This window comes from Dendropsophus ebraccatus, chromosome 6, assembly GCF_027789765.1.
Source record: "Dendropsophus ebraccatus isolate aDenEbr1 chromosome 6, aDenEbr1.pat, whole genome shotgun sequence".
NCBI classification, from domain to species: domain Eukaryota; kingdom Metazoa; phylum Chordata; class Amphibia; order Anura; family Hylidae; genus Dendropsophus; species Dendropsophus ebraccatus.
In genome coordinates this window covers 41,659,547-41,681,929 of record NC_091459.1, presented here as the reverse complement: position 1 = coordinate 41,681,929, position 22,383 = coordinate 41,659,547, and the positions used below count along the sequence as shown (strand labels likewise).

General features: G+C 44.5%; 1 protein-coding gene across 2 annotated transcripts in view; it reads right to left on the bottom strand.

Annotated features, from left to right (window-relative positions):
• DSE (dermatan sulfate epimerase) overlaps positions 1 to 21,809 on the bottom strand; it is a 50,386-nt gene extending 28,577 nt beyond the window's left edge. The window contains exons 1-3 of one of the 2 annotated variants that reach the window (XM_069973642.1): positions 21,589 to 21,809; positions 8,829 to 9,297; positions 3,345 to 3,598 (exon numbers count right to left, since the gene is read on the bottom strand). In XM_069973642.1, the coding sequence (XP_069829743.1) occupies positions 3,345 to 3,598; positions 8,829 to 9,244 (670 nt within the window). In that variant the 5' untranslated portion in view covers positions 9,245 to 9,297; positions 21,589 to 21,809. Of the gene's footprint in view, positions 1 to 3,344; positions 3,599 to 8,828; positions 9,298 to 21,588 lie in introns of those variants that run through there. The other variant, XM_069973643.1, reaches the window with a different exon arrangement.
• Positions 21,810 to 22,383: the final 574 nt, after the last annotated feature.

Here is a 22,383-nt window from a genome sequence, read left to right as displayed (position 1 = left end):
CTCTTTTCACAGGAGAACAAAGAGGGGGAAGGTGATATGTGTACTGCTGGGCAGCACCATTTTGTTGTTGTCTGCACAGAAGTACAAGTGTGTCCCTAGCTTTTCATAATACACCTCAGCTGCTGCAGAACCTCATAATACACCTCTGCTCAACCTGCTGCAGAACCAAATACAGTTCGCCTGCCCACACTCACCTTCCTCACTGCTCATAATACAGGAGAGTACAGGGTATTGCTCTCTGGTGTCAGCAGTGTCACACATTACACAGGTAGGGAAGATATATATGTATATATACACAGTGGTGCCTTGGATTACGAGCATAATTCGTTCCGGGACGGCGCTTGTAATCCAAATCCACTATTAAACCAAAGCAAATTTTCCCATAAGAAATCATAGAAATTCAGACAATTCAGACACCCCAAAAATAGTGATTTATTATTCTGAATAACATGTAAAACAGATGAAACAAACATTCAGAAACAGCAGCTGGATATGTGATATTATAAGTTACTGTACAGTAATAGAGAGGATGGGAAACACAATGGCTGACAGAGACTGCAGGGAGCATGAAGGAATGAGCAGGACAGATGTGGGCACATACATGCAGCACCCTTTGTCTGGGGAGAGAGGGGTTACAGCTATGGAGAGATTACCTCCACAGTCCTGTCCCCTGATGTAAGCCCCAGCCTGGAGTGGATCTGCTATGATTTGGAAGGTGATGGAGACTTCCTGAGTCAGAGTACAGGGCTGTAGACCCCGCTATGCAGACCATGTCCCTCCTCCACCCGCCCTCCCACCCAATACAGGGAGCTCTTACACCAAAGCAATGCTCTTACACCAAGTCACTATTAGTCCACTACTAACTAATCTACTACTAATTAATCTACTCTTAATCCAAGTTACTCTTATACCAAAGTATCACTATATATATATCTATATATATATATATATATATATATATATATATATATATATATATATATACACATACATACACACAAGAGTATAGGCTATTGCTCTCTGGTGTCAGCAGTGTCACACATTACACAGGTAGGATATATATATATATATATATATATATATATATATATATACACACACACACACACACACACACACACACACACATACATACATACATACAGGAGAGTACAGGCTATTGCTCTCTGGTGTCAGCCGTGTCACACATTACACAGGTCGGAGCGGTATACCCTATTTTCCGGCGTTAAGGCGATTGGGCATATAAAACGACCCCTGACTTTTAAGCAGATTGTCAGGGGTTCGCCTTATATGACGGAAAATGTTAACCCCTGCCTGACCGCAGCCCTGCAGGGGTTAACTGCAGCTAAATTGAAAAACAAAACATTTAACTCACCTAGGGCCCGTTCCCGGCACAGGCAGTGTGACGTACACTACCTGCACCGGAGACTGAGATAGTCGAACCTCTCCCCGGCAGCCGAGCGTCATCGAGACGCTCAGCCGCCGGGAGAGCTTTGGAAGAATGAGAGAGGCTTCGGGAACTTCCGATGCCTCTCTAATTCTCCCGAAGCTCTTCCGGCAGCTGAGCGTCTCCGAGCCTCTAGTGTACGTCACACTGCCTGCGCCGGGAACAGTACCGGAGGCAAAGAACGGGCCCTAGGAGAGTCAATTTATTTTTTTTTATTTTTTTTTTTATAGTGGTCGCCCCATACAGTGGGGATGGGGCAATTTTTGAGCCCCACACCGTATGGGGCGACCATACGCCGGAAAATACTGTGTGTGTGTTTGTGTGTATATATATATGTACAGGCTATTATATACAGCCAGGACAGGGGGGGTTATATACAGCCAGGACAGGGGGGGTTATATACAGCCAGGACAGGGGGTGTTATATACAACCAGGACAGGGGGGGGGGGGGTAGTATATACAGCCAGGACAGGGGGGGGGTAGTATATACAGCCAGGACAGGGGGGGGGTAGTATATACAGCCAGGACAGGGGGGGTATATACAGCCAGGACAGGGGGAGGGGTATATACAGCCAGGACAGGGGGGGGGGGGGGTATATACAGCCAGGACAGGGGGGGGGTGGTATATACAGCCAGGACGGGGGGGGGGGGGGGGGTATATACAGCCAGGACAGGGGGGGGGGTATATACAGCCAGGACAGGGGGGGGGGGGTATATACAGCCAGGACAGGGGGGGGGGGTATATACGGCCAGGACAGGGGGGGGGGGTATATACAGCCAGGACAGGGGGGGGGGGGGGGTATATACAGCCAGGACAGGGGGGGGGGGGGGGGGGGTATATACAGCCAGGACAGGGGGGGGGGGGGGGGGGTATATACAGCCAGGACAGGACAGGGGTATATACAGCCAGGACAGGGGGGGGGGGGTATATACAGCCAGGACAGGACAGGGGGGGGGGTATATACAGCCAGGACAGGGGGGGGGGTATATACAGCCAGGACAGGACGGGGGGTATATACAGCCAGGACAGGGGGGGGGGGTATATACAGCCAGGACAGGGAGGGGTATATACAGCCAGGACAGGGGGTTATATACAGTCAGGACAGGGGGTTATATACAACCAGGACCTGTGTGTGTGTGTTTCTTTCACCTTCTGACCTGACAGACAACACTGCAGCTCTGGTCACAGATCTCAGGCAGGAGCTTTTGCTTACCAGGCTGCACAGAGCTCCGTAGCAACACTCCCGTCCCTGCCGGTCTCTCCCATCCCCCAAGCTGATCCATGTGAGAAGAGGAGGCCGGCTCCAGAGAGGAAGGAGACTCTCTGCCCGGCTACTGACACACAGGTTAGGTTAGGCAGAGCAGCAGCAGGGACCTGGGGCAGGGGGCACCTATGATAAGAGGCTCCAGCACTCCTTACACTGTGAGGGGGAGCCCGTCCATCACTCTCCCCTTCTGCCTGCTCCCGCTGTCTGGCTGCACATAACGATCACCGGCACTGATGTCCCCCTCCCCTGCACTTCAGGACGGCCGGCCGCACACACAGGACTTTCTGTAAGTAGTGGACTTCTGTAACATGGCGCCCCCTCCCTCCCACAACTGTGTACTGCGCATGTCAGTACACAGCTTCTGAAACACAATGTAAGTGAACGGGACGGACTCCGTCCGTTCACTTCAATGTTATGTGTGTGCCGTACAGCATCTGTGTAAGTGTCGTGAAATGACGTCATACACAGATGCTGTTCAATATGGCAGCCCCCTGTGCAAGCATCACAGTGTTTTAAAACACTGATGACAGATGTAAATAAAAAAACTAAAATAACTAAACCACTTAACTTTTATAATTACATTTTGTTAATAAATAAAAAAAAAAGTGACACTGTCCCTTTAAGCATACCTTGGTTCATCATGACCAAACTTCCAGTAAGCAGTGCTACGCAGTTAGTAGGCTGATGGTTGTGAAGATACTGAAATCCCCACCCTCTTCTGTATGAAGTTTCATACATGTAACCTGAAGCATTTGCAATAACTTCAAGGAACTTTTCTTTCTGGTGTTTAGAAAAAGAATCATACAGAAAGTCATAGGCAGTGGCAAAGCCTACAAGGGAGTGTGCCAGGGGGACCTCATCCCACGGAGCATCCTTCACTAACCTGGAAAAGAAACAGTTTTTTAGCTTTTTAGTTTTTTTTTTTTTATATATAATGAAAATTGTACATGTAATATAGTTTGATACAGTTATGCAATATACACAAACTAGTTTTCTGCTACCTGTTGGGTTGCCAGATGAATGCATTAGAGCCATATTCCATTTATATAGTAGGTCTACTTTCATCATTACTGAGGAAGCTGATGTTATAAATATTGACATTAATAGTAATTTTTAGAAATGGAGAAGTATGACAACTCAGTAATGCTTCACTGTGATTACAGATCGCGGTTGGTGGTTTTTGCAGTTTTCTTTATCTGGCTAAATAGAGGTCCAATACAGTAAAAATCCCTACTAGTGTTGAGTGTACACTTGAGTACTCGTTAAACATAGTGATTGATTGAGTAACTAGCCATAATGGTGCGTTTACACAGACAGATTTATCTGACAGATTTTTGAAGCCAAAGCCAGGAAAGGATCTGAAAAGAGGAGAAATCTCAGGTCTTTTCTTTATGATCTGTTCCCTCTTTACAGTCTGTTCCTGTCTTTGGCTTCAAAGATCCATCACATAAATCTGTCTGTGTAAATGCACCATAAGACTTCAATGAGAGACTCAAGTATTTAACCAGTTCCCCCCTGCTCTACAGAGTGTCAGGTACTTGGTTAACCTATTACATTTTGTCATTCTACATTTTGTATATTATATATCTATATCTACTATATATATATATATATATATATATATATATATATATATATATATATATATATATATAATATATATATATATAATTTATTATATATACACACACATACATACATACACACACACACACATTTTGTATAAAATTTAAATGGAAAAAGGTAATTGCTTTCTTCAAGACACATTAGAACTCTGGCAGTATGTTGGCTATTTCCGGAGTTCTATTGTGTCTTGCAGAAACCTACTTCATTTTTTGTTCTAATTTTTGTATATTTCGTCCCTTGGAGGGATGTTTGAAGGAAATATTTTTTTAAAAATTTGAAAAATGCAATAGGTATAACTGGTGGCTGAAAGATTGTATGGCCACCTTTACCCAAGCACCACGAGTTGCTTGGTCAAGCATGCAAGCTCAACACTGATCACGAGACATACTTAATAAAATAAATAATAAATACATAGTTTGGGGGGTACAATTGATCATGATTATTATATATTCCCATAATTATTAAAATAGGGCTGTATTTTCGCCTTAAAAAATGTTGGGTGAACATAGACTGAAACTGCTTATTTTTCAAGCCACAAAAATGTGATATACTTAAGAGGAGGAAGCTAGAGACGAGCGAACCTTGAGCATGCTCAAGTCCATCCGAACCAGATTGTTCGGCATTTGATTAGCGGTGGCTGCTGAAGTTGGATAAAGCCCTAAGGCTATGTGGAAATCATGGATATAGTCATTGGCTGTATCCATGTTTTCCAGACAACCTTAGAGCTTTATCCAACTTCAGCAGCCCCCGCTAATCAAATACCGACAGTTCGGGTTCGGATGGACTCGAGCATGCTCAAGGTTCGCTCATCTCTATAAATAACCCAACTGCTCCCCTACAACTGGTGCTTCAAATAGTATCAATACTAGCAATATAAGGTAGAAGAAACTGTAACAAAATTATATCAAGAACTATATCTACAAATTGAGGAGTATTTTATATGTATTTTATTCATGAAAGTCTGAATAACTTCGGTACATGGTTATTCTGTGAAAGTCTACTTAAATTAACTACAGATTATTAATGTTTTGACTAGGCCCGATCCAAAAGGACAAGAACTACATTTCAATATCAAATGCCCCAAAACATATCTGGCAGCTCATTAATGTTAGAGATGGTAGGGTTTCCAACCATTTGAGCTCCATTCACAACATCTGTGCCAGGCATGATGATACAAACACACGCGTTTTATGCTAGCCTGAGCTTGAAGTAGAAAAGATCAAAGTAAGTATCTGAAGTAATGCAAAGTCCGAAAGCAAAACCCTCTGGCAAAACATGTGAGCAAAGATGGTAAAGTGGTAAGATGCAAAATACTCCATGCAATGTAGAAATATATTGTAGCTTTGCTTACACTACTATTTGGGTGGATTCTCTGACAGACACTACACAGTGTCATCAGGCATGTCAAAAGTTATTGATCCCACAGGGTCTCGCTGCTCACGAGATATAGCCAAGGAGAGAGCGTGGCAGCAGTGCAATCTACTCACCGACTGCCTGCTCTGACCGTCAATAGACTCATCGACTTCCACTGATGGACAGAGCTGGTTTATCGATGCGGCCAGGGAGTGAATGCGCCAGCTACCAAGGTCTTAGGGTACTATTATACGGAACGATAATCATCCGAATCGGCCCTATTCGGCGATTATCGCTCCATGTAATAAATACAACGATCAGCCGATGACAACGATCATTGATATAGGTTTGGACCTATTTTCGTCGGGTGCCGACCGCGTACCGCTACGTGTAATAGCGGTGCGAGGCTGGCAACTGACGATATACATTACCCATCCACTTTCCAGGGCTGCTGCTGCGGTCTTCTTCTGCGCGCTCTAGCTTCAGAGTGGCCTGTCACCTGACAGGCCGCCCGGCCAATCGCAGGCCGCGACGGTCCCAGCCTGTGATTGGCTGAGCAGCCTGTCAGCTGACAGGCCACTCTGAAGTTAGAGCGCGCGGGACCCGTGGAGAAGATGATCAATAACGCGGTGATCAATAACTTTTGACATGTCTAATCTTAAAGTTTGCATACATACTGTTTTTTCCGCCTTTGCATTGGGTACATTGGTGTCAGCAGATGTTAACAATAGCAAAGCACATTCTTACCAGATTAAAGGGAATTCCAGAATGTTTTATCTCCTGACGTGTACAAAGATATCACTGGTCATCTGGAGGGGGAAGGGAGCATAAGAGAAAAGCATGCAGAAGGGTGGATTTACACAGAGCTTTTGGGTGTCGTCTTTGGAGTTTTTGACTTCAGGTGAGAAAACGGCTTTTTTTGCCTTTGGCATTTTTTAAGACGAACAGAAGAAATTCAATTGAACTCTTTTAGGACAAAAACACCACAGTTTGCAGGAAATAATCAAACCCTCAGCATGCTGCATAAACTGCCACAGAGACACCCCAAAAAAAAAAAAAAAAACACTAAATGGCTGTATGGCAGTTCATAAAATGCCACTCACTCCCAGCTAACGTCTGGCTGCTGGTGTTTTTTCTCAAAATTTTTGTGGAAATTTAAGGCTGTGTGAAAGCAGCCAAAGGGAACACAAAAACACTGACTGTCCTATAACACAGATCTATTTTTAACGATTAACAATCGCAAACGAGATTATTTTATCGTTAACCTGAAATCGTTCACCATATTACACAGAACGACGGTCGTTAGTTACAATCGTTACTACGATCGTTACTATGATCGTTTACTCCTTCTGATCCCAGCAAAACAATGAACAATGTGCAATTACACTGAACGATAAGTGAAAAAATGCGGAACTTGAGCGAACAAACGTGGAATTACAGCGAACGATTAACAACAATTTTAGGTTCAGATCTAAATCAACGACATACGAGCGATTTTTCAATCGTTGCCTGCAATTACACAGAACGATTATTGTTTAAATTCAAACGATAGTGATTTTGCACACGATAATCATTCCGTGTAATAGGGCCCTAAGATTTACTAAAACTGTCTGACCTACTTAGCAACCAATAACAGTTCAGCTTTCATTTTACCAGCCGATGTGACTGGTTTCTATGGGAAACAAAGACAGTTCTTGTCTCACACATTTAGTAACTCTGGGCCGTGTTCTTGTGAGTACACCATTTAAAATTTAGTTTTTATTTAATTTTTTTCTCACTGTTATCGATTGCACATGTCTGTCTATACAGGAGATGTGTGCCTGTTAGCAATGCTTTCAAATGGCCAAGGATGCAGCGATCATTTGTGTGGCCCTGCTGCTCGCTTAGTAGTACAGTATAAAGGCACTGCAAATGAGCGTCAATCTCACTGATCTGGCTGCAGTGTTGTTGAGCCCCCCCCCCCCCCCACACACACACACACACTTTTTCTTTTAATTCTGAGATTATTTTCTATTATCTTTTTTACCATATACTATAAATTCAACTCCCTTGCCCTTCCATGTGAACCCCTTGATGACCGATATACATATTTTTACATTAAAAATGTCAGCATTAGAGTAGGCATTAGACTTGGGGAAGCTATCTGTGTCAATAGCGCTGCTGGCACAGCAGAGTAAGTAATGATTAAAAGCTATTCTTGCTCTGCTTCACTATGCCAGGCCTGCAGTGCTACCGACACAGTGAGCTTCCCCAAGTCTAATATGTATTCTAATGCTAATATGCATTGGGAGCAGACATTAGGGGGGGGATCAGTATTGCTAGCGCTGCATGCAGCAGCTTTAGTGATATGGAACTCTCAGGAACAGAGCTTGGGCAGCCCTGCAGATCCCAACAAAGCCACTGGTGGCAGCAGAGGAGCTGTGTTGCCCCTTACTTCTGCCACTTAAATCTTTCAAATCAACTGGTGCCAGGAAGTGCCAGAGATTTGTAATTTACTTCTAAGTCCTCCATTACTTATCAGCTGCTGTATGTCCTGCAGGAAGTGGTGTATTCTTTCTAGTGCTCTCTGCTGACACCTCTGGCCATGACAGGAACTGTCCAGAGCAGTGGGAAATCCCCATAGAAATCCTTTCCTGCTCTCCAGACGGGCAAGAATATAACTTCCTGTAGGACATACAGCAGCTGATAAGTATTGGAAGACACGCTTTTTTAATAGAAGTCAATTACAAATCTCTGGCACCAGTTTATAAAAAAAAAAAAAAACTTCAGCCCAGATGCTTGTTTATCATGTGATCACTGGGATTATGCAATGTTAAAATTCATCACTGCACAACTCCCTATGTAAACAGGAGATAATGTAATCCAGCAACTGTTGATGGGGCCCTGCACCTAATAACTAAGCTGTCTATAGGTTCCTTTTAACAGGTGTAGAATGCCAGGAGTTCTCCAGATCTAGAGAATATGGTTTGGGATTAGTCACAGATACAGCGAATAGTCGAGGTTTGATTGCATTCTTCTCTGAAATAACATGACAGATGTGCGGTCAAACGTTCATGAACGTCACAACTCTTCTTTCATCAATACATATCACACAGTGAAACATGCATCAAGAGAAAATATTTTAAAAAATCTACCAACTAGGCTGTGCTGCCATTCTTTCCATGTATTCTCTCGCCATGCCAAGTGCTTCAGTGTTATCAGGATTCAAGATACAGAACATCGCCAATGCCCCCAGGTTGTTACCATAAATTTCATTCCATCTGGCAGAAAAGTCCTTTGGATCCCAAGGTGGGAGGTATTCGGTGGGGTTAGTGAGCATAGTGTGAACAGCCTTCTCGATACGTGATGCAATGTGTTGGTGGGTGCTCGCTGCTTGGGTACGGAGCTTTTCCACGTCGCCCTTTGAAAAGTACAGCATGGGGTAACCCTCATATTTTGCATTGAGGAATGGGATTTGGGCATTTGTGCTGTCTTCCGAGCCATGTGCAAGAGCACAACAAAGCACATATATGAAAAACACACTGGGGGCTCCCCGTGTGTGTGTCCTCATTGTAGCATTAAATCTCCAGACCAGACACTCAGCCAGACCATCTTTGATACAGCCTGAAAAAGATATATATATTAGTGTGAGGGTATAAAAAAAAATACAGATTAAAAGTGTATAAATTGTGGTTGTAACTAATATAATAGTATGCCGAAAAATCACCCCAAAAATTAACACATACCTGTCCTTCAGGATAAGCTGTTGTGTGTGTAGGATTAGCATTATATCTGAACATTATATATCTTATTAAGGGTGCCTTCACACCTACCGAATTCGCAGGCCGGGAGAGGGGTGGCAACTAGTCATCTGGGTGGGGAGCCGCTTGTGACTAGTCAAGGTTCTCTGCCTGTCAGCGCGTAGTGCTAGAATGATTGACAGTAGAGATGAGGGAACCTGGAGCATGCTCGAGTCCATCCGAACCTGAACTTTCGGCATTTGATTAGCGGTGGCTGCTGAACTTGGATAAAGCCCTAAGGCTATGTGGAAAACTTGGATATAGTCATTGGCTGTATCCATGTTTTCCAGACAACCTTAGAGCTTTATCCAAATTCAGCAGCCGCTGCTAATCAAATGCCGAACGTTCGGGTTCGGATGGACTTGAACCTGAACCCGGTTCGCTCATCTCTAATTGACAGGCAGAGTGTCCCATTCGTAGCCTCTCTGTCTATCAATAATCCCTGCACTGCGTGCCGACAGGCAGAGAGCAGTGACTAGTCATGGGTGGCTCCCCGCCCATGATGACTAGAGTTGATTGAACAGGCCTGAACCTCGGCCCTGTTCCATCATCTCTAATGATGAATAGTTGCTGCCCCTCTCCCTGTGGCATAATAAAATATCTTTCACAGCTTTGTACAGCTATTGCAGCAGCCACGACTGGTAAGCTCCACAAGCTGCACAGTGGTCCTATACTTACCTATAGAGCTGTCTCTCTTTTCTCCCCCTCCCATCTCCCTCCTCTATAGACTTGCCTTATGCTGGGTTTACATGGAACGATTATCGTTCGAATGTGCAAGATAACGATCGAATTCGATCGATAATCGTACGTGTAAACGCAGCGAACGATCGATCGACGAGCGAGAAATCGTTCATTTTGATCTTTTATCTTGTTCTTAAATCATCGTTCGCAAAAAATTCGCCGCTCGCAGCCCGGCACCCCGCTCATCCGCAGCCCCCTGCGCCGGCTCGATCGCCACCCCCACCGCCCCGATCGCCCCCGCCTCCCCCCGCCGCTCCGATCGCCACCCCCGCTCCGATTGCCACTGCCGCCCCGGCCACGAGCATAAAAGTTACCTGCTCCGCGTAGCAGGTCTTCGAAATCCCCGGCTCCCCTATTCAGTGCATTGATTGGCTGAAGAGAAGAGCCGGGAATTTCAAACGGCTCCTCTTCAGCCAATCAGTGCTGTGCGATGTGCAATCGGAGCGGCGGTGGGGCAATCGAAGCAGCGGGGGTGGCGATCGGAGCGGCGGCGATCGGGGCGGCGCAGGGGACTGCGATTGACCGTGGGGCCGGGCTGCGGATGAGCGGGGGGCCGGGCTTCGGGCGCGCGATCGCAAAACGATTTTTCCGTACTATATATCGTACCGTCTAAACGCTGATCGTTATGAAAAAAATTGTTACTCCGACATCGTTAATCGTACGATCAGGCCAATAATCGTTCCGTGTAAACCCAGCATTAGAGTCCATTTACACAGAAAGATTTTCTGACAGATTATCTGCCAAATATTTGAAGCCAAAACCAGGAATGAATTTGAAAACACAAGTCCTCTCAGCCTTTCTTTTATGACATTGATCTCTGTCTATAGTCTATTTCTGGCTTTGGCTTCAAATCTTTGGCACATAATCTGTCAGATAATCTTTCTGTGTAAATGGACCCATAGGGTGCGTTTACACAGAAAGATTTATCTGACAGATTTTGGAAGCCAAAGCCAGGAATGGATTTAAAAAGAGGATAGATCCCAGTCTTTCCTTTATGACCTGATCCCTGTTTATAGTCTGCTCCTGGTTTTGGCTTCAAAGATCTGTCAGATAAATCTGTCAGTGTAAATGGACCCTTACTTGTAACCTGATCTCTGAGCTAGCTTCAGGATTTATGGAACAGCTTATTTAAACAGACTGGAGCATTTTTGTCTGATAAATTACAAAGTTTCTTACTAATGAGCAGTATTTGTTGTTTTTTTACGAGTTTCCTGACAACTTTTAGAGATCTTAAAGGGGTATTCCACTCAAACATAACTTTTCATATGTCGCTACCCATGGTGAGACTAACAATTCATCCCATACTTGTTATTATCTATTCAGTCTCCTTCCCCTAGTTCTCAGCTGCTGCTTTTTGCTGAAAACACAAAAATCTTTGTGTGAGCATCTCTCTCTGTCTCCCCTTCCCACCTATCTGAAACCTTAGCCCTCTGGAATTAAGGGCGCTTTCTAAATAAAATAATAATAATAATAATAATAATAATAATAATACCAATAATAATAATAATAGCTTCTTTTTAATGCTGGGAGAATTAATCATAGTGAGTTCATTTGCAACGTGACCTCAGAATAACCCTCCCAGCATTACAAAATACCTACAATGTTGCAGATAAAGCCAGTCAGGGACTTGTTTACATCAGTGCTCTGTTGGGGAAAGGGAGGGGTATACTTTCCACCCTGGGCTTCTACCTTCAGCTCCTTTATCTGCAATCAGCAGCTAAGCCTCAGCACTCGATTAGCTAATTGCAGATGAAGAAGACGCTGCCGGGAGCCCAGGATTGTAAGTATAATTTATTCCTCCCCCATACGTAAGAACTGTAGAAATGTTCTATGCATTATGAAATATATTATAGTCATTAACTGAATCATCTTCTAAATCTATTGTATTTTCTCCAATTCTGCAGTGTGTGTGTAAATTATATTACAGTCTCGGCACTTGTCGGGTGCCGAGAAAAGCTGAACCCAGTCCTAGGAAACCTTCGAGAAGTTTTATAGGACTGGATCCAGCTTTTCCAGACAACCGGAGCAGAGCAGCACAGAGTTCAAAGGCAGACGGCTGACAAGCAGGCGCCAAACCTAGTGAGGCACTTCATTTCGCTACTACTGTAAATCTGCTCATCCCTAGTTGCTACTGTTGACCCCTGCTAGTTTTTACATTTGAGGTCTAAATACTAAACGTTCCTGCAGATGGGCAACATGAAAACCAGCATTTACCACTGAACGGCTATAAACGTATTCACTTGTTTAATCCGTAATTGATGAGTGTTGAGAAAGTGAAGATTCCACCTTCAGCATATGTACACTTACTTCTCACAGAGACGGCTGATATTCCCTGAGCTATAACCTTTCTCCTCTGAAGAATGCTAAGAATTCCCTGTCTTTCCTCAAGGGATTTAGGCCTGTTTTAACCCAGACACAAAAAAGATTCAAAGTAACACTTAATGGTTATAACACACAAGAATGATGCCCGGTGATCGTATTTGCATTTATTTACAAAGACATAAACCCTGGAGTCGCAAAAACATAGAATCTATCATGAACTCTGGCACTTCTGCTAAATCCATCAACAGTAAGAGGCAAAGGCCGGAGGCTGCGGCCAGCACAGACATAAGAGCCTGCCCACCTTACATCTCTCAGCAGCTAGATGGGAACTTTTCTTTTTGCAAAACTGTGAAAAACAACTGGAAAAAATGTGCAAATCCTTTCTTGTAAAAAGAGAACAGCTGAGTCACAAACATGTTATTCCAAGTAAATTTAGCAGATATATTTGGAATTGCACTGGGTTCATGGCCATTTACACCTATAACACTTCACATACTTCTTTGCAATTGTAATGATAAATGACAAGTGTAAAAGTAGGGTGGAAAAAAATCCAAATATTTTTCCATGCATGCAATTCTAGCATGACAATAGGAGAAGTGGCATGTTGGTCGCCCAGGAGCTAAGCCGCAGGCAGACCTGTCAGGTAGCGGATTACCTCCCACCTCTCCCGAACCCCAACACATGGACAATCAGCTGAGCCCAATGTTCTTGTATAAGGGGTGAGCGGCAAAAATACAGAAGAATGCTGTTTTAAAAAAATAAGTTTATCATTCAATTTTAGGGGAAGGGGGGGAATGCAATGGAAAATATCTACGGCATGTCCATATGCCTTTAATGGCGCCACTATTACTTGAAGGAACTTGTTTACATAGGAACCCATTAGGCTATGTTCCCACTAGGTAAAAATACGGGCAAATAACATAGCCTTATTATGGTTTGAATGAAGCAATGTTCTCGTAAAATAAAGGTAAAAAGGCCGTATTAATGTAAGAATGTATAAAGTCAATGGGAAATTGGCTGTCAGTGCACATACTGTATAGAACGTCCATAACTGATTACACCCGTCCAATTAATAAACATGCTCATTATTTACCACCTGCTTTTGTTAAATATGTCCGATATTTTTTTCATCTGTTATCACATTTGTGTTATTTTCACTCAAAATGACGGTTGACATTTTTAGCAACCCAATACATTAACCCATGATACCCCAGACAAATGTTCTATACAAACTTGGAAATTTAGTGTTCTGGTATTATTATTATTTTTTTTTTTTACAAGTCTACCTGGGAACCATAACCTGCATAATACATACTGCCATATAATGTACAGGAATTGGATTTCCCCAGAGCTTCTCTGTTACTGATACCAGAAATACATTCAAAGACTAAAAATCACGTTATGCTAAACCTCCATTCTGTGGTTAGACTTGTATTAGGCCTTGGTGGGCACCATCATTGTCTTGAGTGCTTTTATACTGGTGAATGCCTGTACTGTTATGTGACAAACCCTAATAAAAATGTTTTTGGAAAGAAAAAAAAAAAAAAAAGATTAATTCCTTATTAAATATTTATATATGCATGATGAGTGTGGATCCCATCACCGGCTTTCACTCTAATCTTCAGAAATAAAAAAAAAAAACTCAAAACCATCATCCCACATGCTGAAGCAAGTAGTGTGTGTAGAGAACAGGTCGCTGCGTGTAAATGGGTGAACCCTTTCACTTCTATGGAAGCTGTAAAACAGCACACTCAGCTTTTCTCAGAACTTCCACAGAAGAGATTGCAGATTTACGCGGACTGTGACTTCCCTATCAAAACCAAGTGAGATTCAGCAGTAAATCCACAGAGTATTTAAAACCAAAGATGTAACAGAACATCCAATGGTAGTCGTAAATTTCTGTAAGGTATTTTACTAGCTTTCATGGACGCAGATTAGCGATAAGGCAAATCAGATATGTCTTAGGATCCTATTCCACGGGCCAAGCAGGGCTCGATCAATGATGTAAACGATTCCATAGCCCGACAATCGTTTAGACTTACTATCCCAACAGTCCCGTCTCTCCCCTCACTGTCCCATCAGTCCCGTCTCTCTCCTCACTGTCCCAAATCCTTTAGTATGCTTTATTTTCGGAGGATTTCTTATTTTCGGGGGAAACAGGGTAGTATCGCTCCTGTACATCAAGCTCGATATCTTGGGGTTATGCTTGACTCCTGTCACCTACATCTTAAAAAATCTACAGAATCTACTCTTGAGGACTTTGCTGCAAAAATGCTGTAGATCCACAACAACACTGCAGATTTAAGAATTCCCATTAAAATCTAATAGGTAAATCTGAAATCAACACGTGTCAAAACTCTGGCCCGCGGTGCCATTATACTTGGCCTGCCACACTATTTTACTCTTTTATTAATTCTGGCCCGCCGTCATCACAGATTATAATATGGGAGGTCTGAACGGACGCTGTGCGCGTCCTGCGCCGGAAACGTTATGACGTCGTCGCGCGCGTCTAGCGCCTCCTGCACCGACTGGGGTCGCAGGAAGGGTGAGTCTATTTGGGAGGGCGAGCTGCTCCATAAGAGGCTATGGGGGAGGGCTGGCTGCTCCATAAAAGGCTATTGGGGAGGGCTGGCTACTACAAACGAGACTATGGTGGAGGGCTGGCTACTATATAACAGGCTATTGGAGAGGACTGGCTTCTATATAAGACTATTCGGGAGAGCTGGCCTCTATAAAAGACACTATTGGGGAGGGCTGGCTTCTATATAAGATACTATTGAGGGCTGGCTACTATATGGGGCACTACTGGGAGGGCTGGCTAATATATGGGACATTTGGGGAGGGTGGTGACTATTATATGGGTCACCATTGGGAGGGCTGGCTACTATGTGGGGCACCAATAGTAGGGCTAGCTACTATGTGGGGCAATATTGGGAGGGCTGGTTACTATATGGGACACTTTTGGAGGGGTTGGCTACTGCATAGGGCACAGTTATGGGATTACCTACTGCTTGGGGAAATAATGGGTAACCATTGGGGTTGGGGTTTTAACCATATAATAGCAATTTATCTTTTCATTTATCATAGTGCACAGTGCTGGGGGATGCACACCACTGACAGTGCCAGGAACACCGCACGTTAATCTGACAGTGCCAGGAGCGCCGCATGCCCTCTTCAATAATTATCAAAGTTGGCCCGTGACTTTGTCTAATTCTTTTATTTTGGCCCACCGTGTATTTAAGTTTGAAACCCCTGTGGGTATATCTCCATACACTATGCCTATATTTTACAAAATGTGAATAAGGTAATCCACTTTACAGCTGCTGTAAATGCTCTGTATAGCCCTACCCTATGGTAAAGACAAGTGATGGCTGTAGATGCTCCTCTACCTGATGGCGATCTACAGTTATTGGGGAAGAGTTCCACCATTCATATTCCCTGTAGTGACGGGTGGAAATAAAATTAGATGAATGGCCTAATGCATTAGGGTACAAACACACACGGCTTATACGCTGCGTATTTACTGCTGCGATACGCAGCAGATACGCAGCAGATTAGATCTAAAAAACTGAACACAGCATCAAATCTGCTGCGTATCTGCTGTGTGTGTTTGTACCCCAACTCTCCTTTCTGGCTTATGAAGGAGGTTCCCAAGAGGGGGACTACACTATGTCTTAATGAGACATCATCTGTAGTTTTTTTTTTTTCTGACGATCCCCATCAATGTTGCCCTAGACTAGTGGTGTCAAACTCAAATACACAATGGGCCAAAATTAAAAAATTGGACAAAGTCGCGGGCCAACCTTGATAATTATTAAAACGCGAATGTGTTGTTCCTGGCACTGTCAGTAGTGTGCATCTCCCAGTACTGTGCACTATGATAAATGACATGATAAATTGCTATGATATGATTAAACCCCAACCTATGTAATAGCCAATCCCCCCCAATCGTGCCCTATGTAGTAGCCAACCCAACCAAAATTGCCTGACATAGCATCCAGCCCTTCCAGTAACAGACTATAAAGCCAGAAACAGACTATAAACAGAGATCAGGTTATAAAGGAAAGCCTGAGATTTCTCCTCTTTTCAAATCCATTCCTGGCTTTGGCTTCAAATCTTTGGCAGATAATCTTTCTGTGTAAATGGACCCTAAAGGGAATCTCTCAGGTCCTTACCAGGTGCAGAGCTGCAGATAGGTGATAGGGAGATCAAACAAATGATACCTTCGTCTTCGCTGATGGCCATAAAATTGCATTCCTCCTCGGAAGCTGAAGTGCCACAGAAGTGTCGCTGAGCCACAACATGCAAGTCCCTTCCTTCCCCCACCTCTCCCTGTCTTGACTGATTGACAAACAGGGCTGCAAACCCAGCAGGTGTGTCAGGGTCCATTTACACAGAAAGATTATCGGACAGATTATCTGCCAAAGATTTAAAGCCAAAGCCAGGAATGGATTAGAAAAGAGGAGAAATCTCAGGCTTTCCTTTACGACCTGATCTCTGTTTATAGTCTGTTCCTGGCTTTGGCTTTAAATCTTTGACAGATAATCTTTCTGTGTAAATGGCTTACGCTAAAGCCCCTGAATACGGCCGATAATCGTTCCATGGAATACCCACTTTATACCAAGTGACACAGCTGGTGTAAAAAAGCAAAAAGGTCACAAATATTTGCACAAGCTGAGGGCACTGCAAGCTGCAATGTGATATTTCTTGATGCAGTCCAGTGTGACCCTATTACTTACCTTGTGATGCAGCATGACCCTCACAGTGTGACCCACGTCACTGTCATCAAATCTATCAGCAAGGCTAGGTTCACACTGTGCTTTGTGTTTCAGTTCCCTTTTTATTATATTTACCTTTGCTGATACAAAGTCTAGTTAACTCCGCTATGTTTCTTGCAATGTATTTTTTTTAAACAAAAGCCAATGAGAAGCAGATTCAGCTGCATGGCATACCGCATCATCTGTTTTAAGCATCTGTTTAACATGCACATTTTTATTCTTTCCAAAAGCATAAAACGTATACATTCATCTTAAAGACAGCCGCAGTGTAAACCTATCCTCATACGGTGGAAGAGAGATACGCGGCTGCCAAACACTCCAGCCGCTTACACACATGTATATGAAAGTACGGATGTATTTCAGATGATACGCCATCAGTATCAGTAAATATTGAGTATCTTATAGACAGGAAACTGAATTAAAAACAGATAAAAATACTGATGAAACACAGATGCAATACACCCGTATTTTAATCCCTTGGTATAGACTGAAATGAGTCTATTTCATCCGCAAAATAGATAAAAGTAGCACATGTCAGGATTTTATAATACACGAACATTGATGGCTATGTGAACAGCCCTTATAAGCTCCATATTATGGACTGAAAAACACCGGCAGATTACAGATCCGATGAGTCCATGCTCACGTGAAACCAGTCTAAACTAAGTTCAATTCTCCATTCTCCATAACACCTCTGTGAAACCCAACAGACTACATTAAAGACAATGGGGACCGTCAGGTGCACATAGTGCAACAGATCTGACACCGCATCATGGTTATGGTATATAACAGAATCCATGATGATGATTTGAACAGAGCCTTAGCCTGACTGTGAGGCTGCTATATATATATATATATACACATATACACACACACACACAAGTGGATGAACCAGCAGCACTCAGTTCTTGTAGAATTCAAACGTGAATTTATTCCATCAAAAAGTTGCGATGTTTCAACCGCCTCTTGCTGTTTTTTTCAAGCATGCTTGAAAAAGACAGCGAGAGGCGGTTGAAACGTTGCAACTTTTAAATGATGCTTGGAAAAGACAGTGAGAGGCGGTAATGAAACATCGACGTAATGAAATGGAATAAATTCACGTTTGAATTCTACAAGCGGAGTGCTGCTGGTTCATCCATTTGTATGTTATTGTGTGCCCGAGTCAAAGGTCTCACCTTCTGGCACCATTAAGGGTACAAACACACACGGCTTATACGCTGCGTATTTACTGCTGCGATACACAGCAGATTAGATGTAAATAACTGAACACAGCATCAAATCTGCTGCGTATCTGCTGTGTATCTGCTGCGTATCTGCTGCGTGTGTTTGTACCCTAAAGGGGTTTTCCAGCGCTACAAAAACATGGCCACTTTCCCCCTCTCGTCTCCAGTTCAGGTGCGGTTTGCAATTGAGCTTGCAATTGAGTTCCAAACCCCACCCAATCTGGAGGCAAGAGTGGTGCAAAAGTGGCCGTGTTTTTGTAGCGCTAGATAACCCCTTTAAAGTGACTGTACCACCAGGCCCAGGCTGAAGCACTGGAGGTGGGCCGACCCACCCTTAATGGGAGGAAACCCCCGCCTTTCTATGATAGGGTTCCATTGATTCTAATGGAGTCACATCATGGAGGGGCTGGAGTTTCTTCCTACTAAGGGCTCGTTCACACAGAGCAAAAGCAGCTGAATTTCTGCGCTGAATCAGCGCTGAAATTTCAGCCGTTAAAATAGGTGCAGAGCTAATTTCCATTGTGTTGAAGCGGAAGCCTATACAAATCAATGGGGCTCTGATTTTCTGTTTCAGCGCGGAATACGCGCGTATTCAGCGCGGAATACAAGCGTAATACAAGCGGAAATTACACGCTGAATCAGCGCGGAAATGGGGAAAAAAGGGGGGAGGAGGATTCTAGTATATATTCTGGTATAGTCTAGTTTACTTGCCAAATACTCGCTGAATTTCAGCGCTAAATGCATGCGGATTCAGCGCGGACTCCTCGAGTATTCCGCGCTGAATTTGCCAAGAGCTGATTACGAGCTGAACACTTTCCTAGCGGAATACGCAGGGATTCTGCTTGCATTCTGCTTATATTCTGCTCGGAATTCAGCGTCAGTTGATTTCAGGCGGAAATATTTCCTCGCGTAATCCGCCCCTTTTGCTCTGTGTGAACGTAGCCTAAGGGTGGGTCGGCCCACCTCCAGTGCTTTAGCCTGGGCCTGGTGGTACAGTCACTTTAACTATTTGGAGTAGTACTGCTCTCATCCTAAAGTGTGTGTATATATATACAGTAACAATCCACAGTACACCAACTGAAAGTGTCAAATGCGGTTTATAAAGTTGCCGAAAAATACAGGATACAACGTTTCCGCCCTCTCACAGGGTCGTCTGTAGTTCTATCCTGTATTCTTCAGCACCTTTGGATGGAATAAACCACATTTTACACTTCAAGTTGGTGTGCTGCGGATTGTTGCTGTATATATTTGGGAATCCCCAGCTAAGGGCAAGCACCTACCTCATAGCTTTTTTGACATGCCTTTTTTTCTAGAATATATATATATATATATATATATATATATATATATATATATATATATTACATAAACACGTTTCTTCTGTAAATTCTATCTTACTAGATACCTAACAGCCTGAGCTAGTAGCTGTCCCCATCATCAGATAGCTTCCTGTAGTGCAGCAGCCCTGACTCTGCTTCATCAGATAGCTTCCTATAGTGCAGCAGCCCTGGCTCTGCTTCATCAGATAGCTTCCTATAGTGCAGCAGCCCTGGCTCTGCTTCATCAGATAGCTGCCTGTAGTGCAGCAGCCCTGGCTCTGCTTCATCAGATAGCTTCCTATAGTGCAGCAGCCCTGGCTCTGCTTCATCAGATAGCTTCCTATAGTGCAGCAGCCCTGGCTCTGCTTCATCAGATAGCTGCCTGTAGTGCAGCAGCCCTGGCTCTGCTTCATCAGATAGCTTCCTATAGTGCAGCAGCCCTGGCTCTGCTTCATCAGATAGCTTCCTATAGTGCAGCAGCCCTGGCTCTGCTTCATCAGATAGCTTCCTATAGTGCAGCAGCCCTGGCTCTGCTTCATCAGATAGCTTCCTATAGTGCAGCAGCCCTGGCTCTGCTTCATCAGATAGCTGCCTGTAGTGCAGCAGCCCTGGCTCTGCTTCATCAGATAGCTTCCTATAGTGCAGCAGCCCTGGCTCTGCTTCATCAGATAGCTGCCTGTAGTGCAGCAGCCCTGGCTCTGCTTCATCAGATAGCTTCCTATAGTGCAGCAGCCCTGGCTCTGCTTCATCAGATAGCTTCCTATAGTGCAGCAGCCCTGGCTCTGCTTCATCAGATAGCTTCCTATAGTGCAGCAGCCCTGGCTCTGCTTCATCAGATAGCTTCCTATAGTGCAGCAGCCCTAGCTCTGCTTCATCAGATAGCTTCCTATAGTGCAGCAGCCCTGGCTCTGCTTCATCAGATAGCTGCCTGTAGTGCAGCAGCCCTGGCTCTGCTTCATCAGATAGCTTCCTATAGTGCAGCAGCCCTGGCTCTGCTTCATCAGATAGCTTCCTATAGTGCAGCAGCCCTGGCTCTGCTTCATCAGATAGCTGCCTGTAGTGCAGCAGCCCTGGCTCTGCTTCATCAGATAGCTTCCTATAGTGCAGCAGCCCTGGCTCTGCTTCATCAGATAGCTTCCTATAGTGCAGCAGCCCTGGCTCTGCTTCATCAGATAGCTTCCTATAGTGCAGCAGCCCTGGCTCTGCTTCATCAGATAGCTTCCTATAGTGCAGCAGCCCTGGCTCTGCTTCATCAGATAGCTTCCTATAGTGCAGCAGCCCTGGCTCTGCTTCATCAGATAGCTTCCTATAGTGCAGCAGCCCTGGCTCTGCTTCATCAGATAGCTTCCTATAGTGCAGCAGCCCTGGCTCTGCTTCATCAGATAGCTTCCTATAGTGCAGCAGCCCTGGCTCTGCTTCATCAGATAGCTGCCTGTAGTGCAGCAGCCCTGGCTCTGCTTCATCAGATAGCTTCCTATAGTGCAGCAGCCCTGGCTCTGCTTCATTAGATAGCTGCCCACACTATGTGCCTGCTGGGATTCCTGGCTCAGTCCCATCATATACACACAGGACCGTGTAGCAGAGCTGACTATGTAATCTGGAATATAAAGAAGTGCTGACAAGCTGGGAGAATGAAGGAAAGAAACTCCTGACAAACTCCGCTACATCACTATGAGAAGAGTCTGTGGAGTTTGTCGCCTGGTGCGCAGTGAAGTTGTGATGCGGTACTCACCCGGGTCAGCACAGCAGCCCGCCCGTCAGCCCCGCTCGCCCTGGCAGTGTGGGCCGCTCTCCTGGCATCTCCCGGACGATGGGGGTCATGCTCTGCCTCTCCTAAAGTCCCGACGTGCCAACCAGGAGGGGTCTACGAGTGTGAGACTACAACTCCCGGCATCCCTGTGGAGGGGAGCGCAGACAATGAGGTTCCTGCTGTCTGCCTGAGCCGTGCTGGCAATGAGGCTCCACCCAGTGCAAGAATTTAACCCTCGCGTGTGCGGGCGGGGGGTCTGTGAGGGAAGAAAGGCCGGCTCTGTGCTCGGCGCTGGGCTCTGCAACGTCAGCACTTGTAGGGGAAGCCCCATGCTGAAGTTAGGGGAGCCCTGAGGAGGAGGAGGATGTTCATGTCTTCTTACTGGGGCTGAAGTCACCTACTCAGTCTGCAGAGTTTCTTATATGTCTTTTTTATCACTAGCTTAGAGTCCACAGAAATGAGGGGGAGACCTAAGGAGAATGATGGGGAAAATCACCAAGGGGCCATGAAGTGTGTGGACTGAGGGGATAACTGGTAAGAAATCCCATGCCAGTCCGAAAAGAGCCAACTCCATGATGCCATGTCCCTGCTATCCCCCAGCTACCCTCCTGTATGGGGTGATTTAAAGGGTTTATGTATCAACATGAGAAGACACATTATCTTTCTAATAGAGATGAGTCAACTTTTCAAAAGTTCTTTTCAGAAGGTTTGACTTTGAAATAAATTTCTGGTTCCTCCGAACCAAACCTTAAACCATTGCAGGCGTTTAGCTGTTAG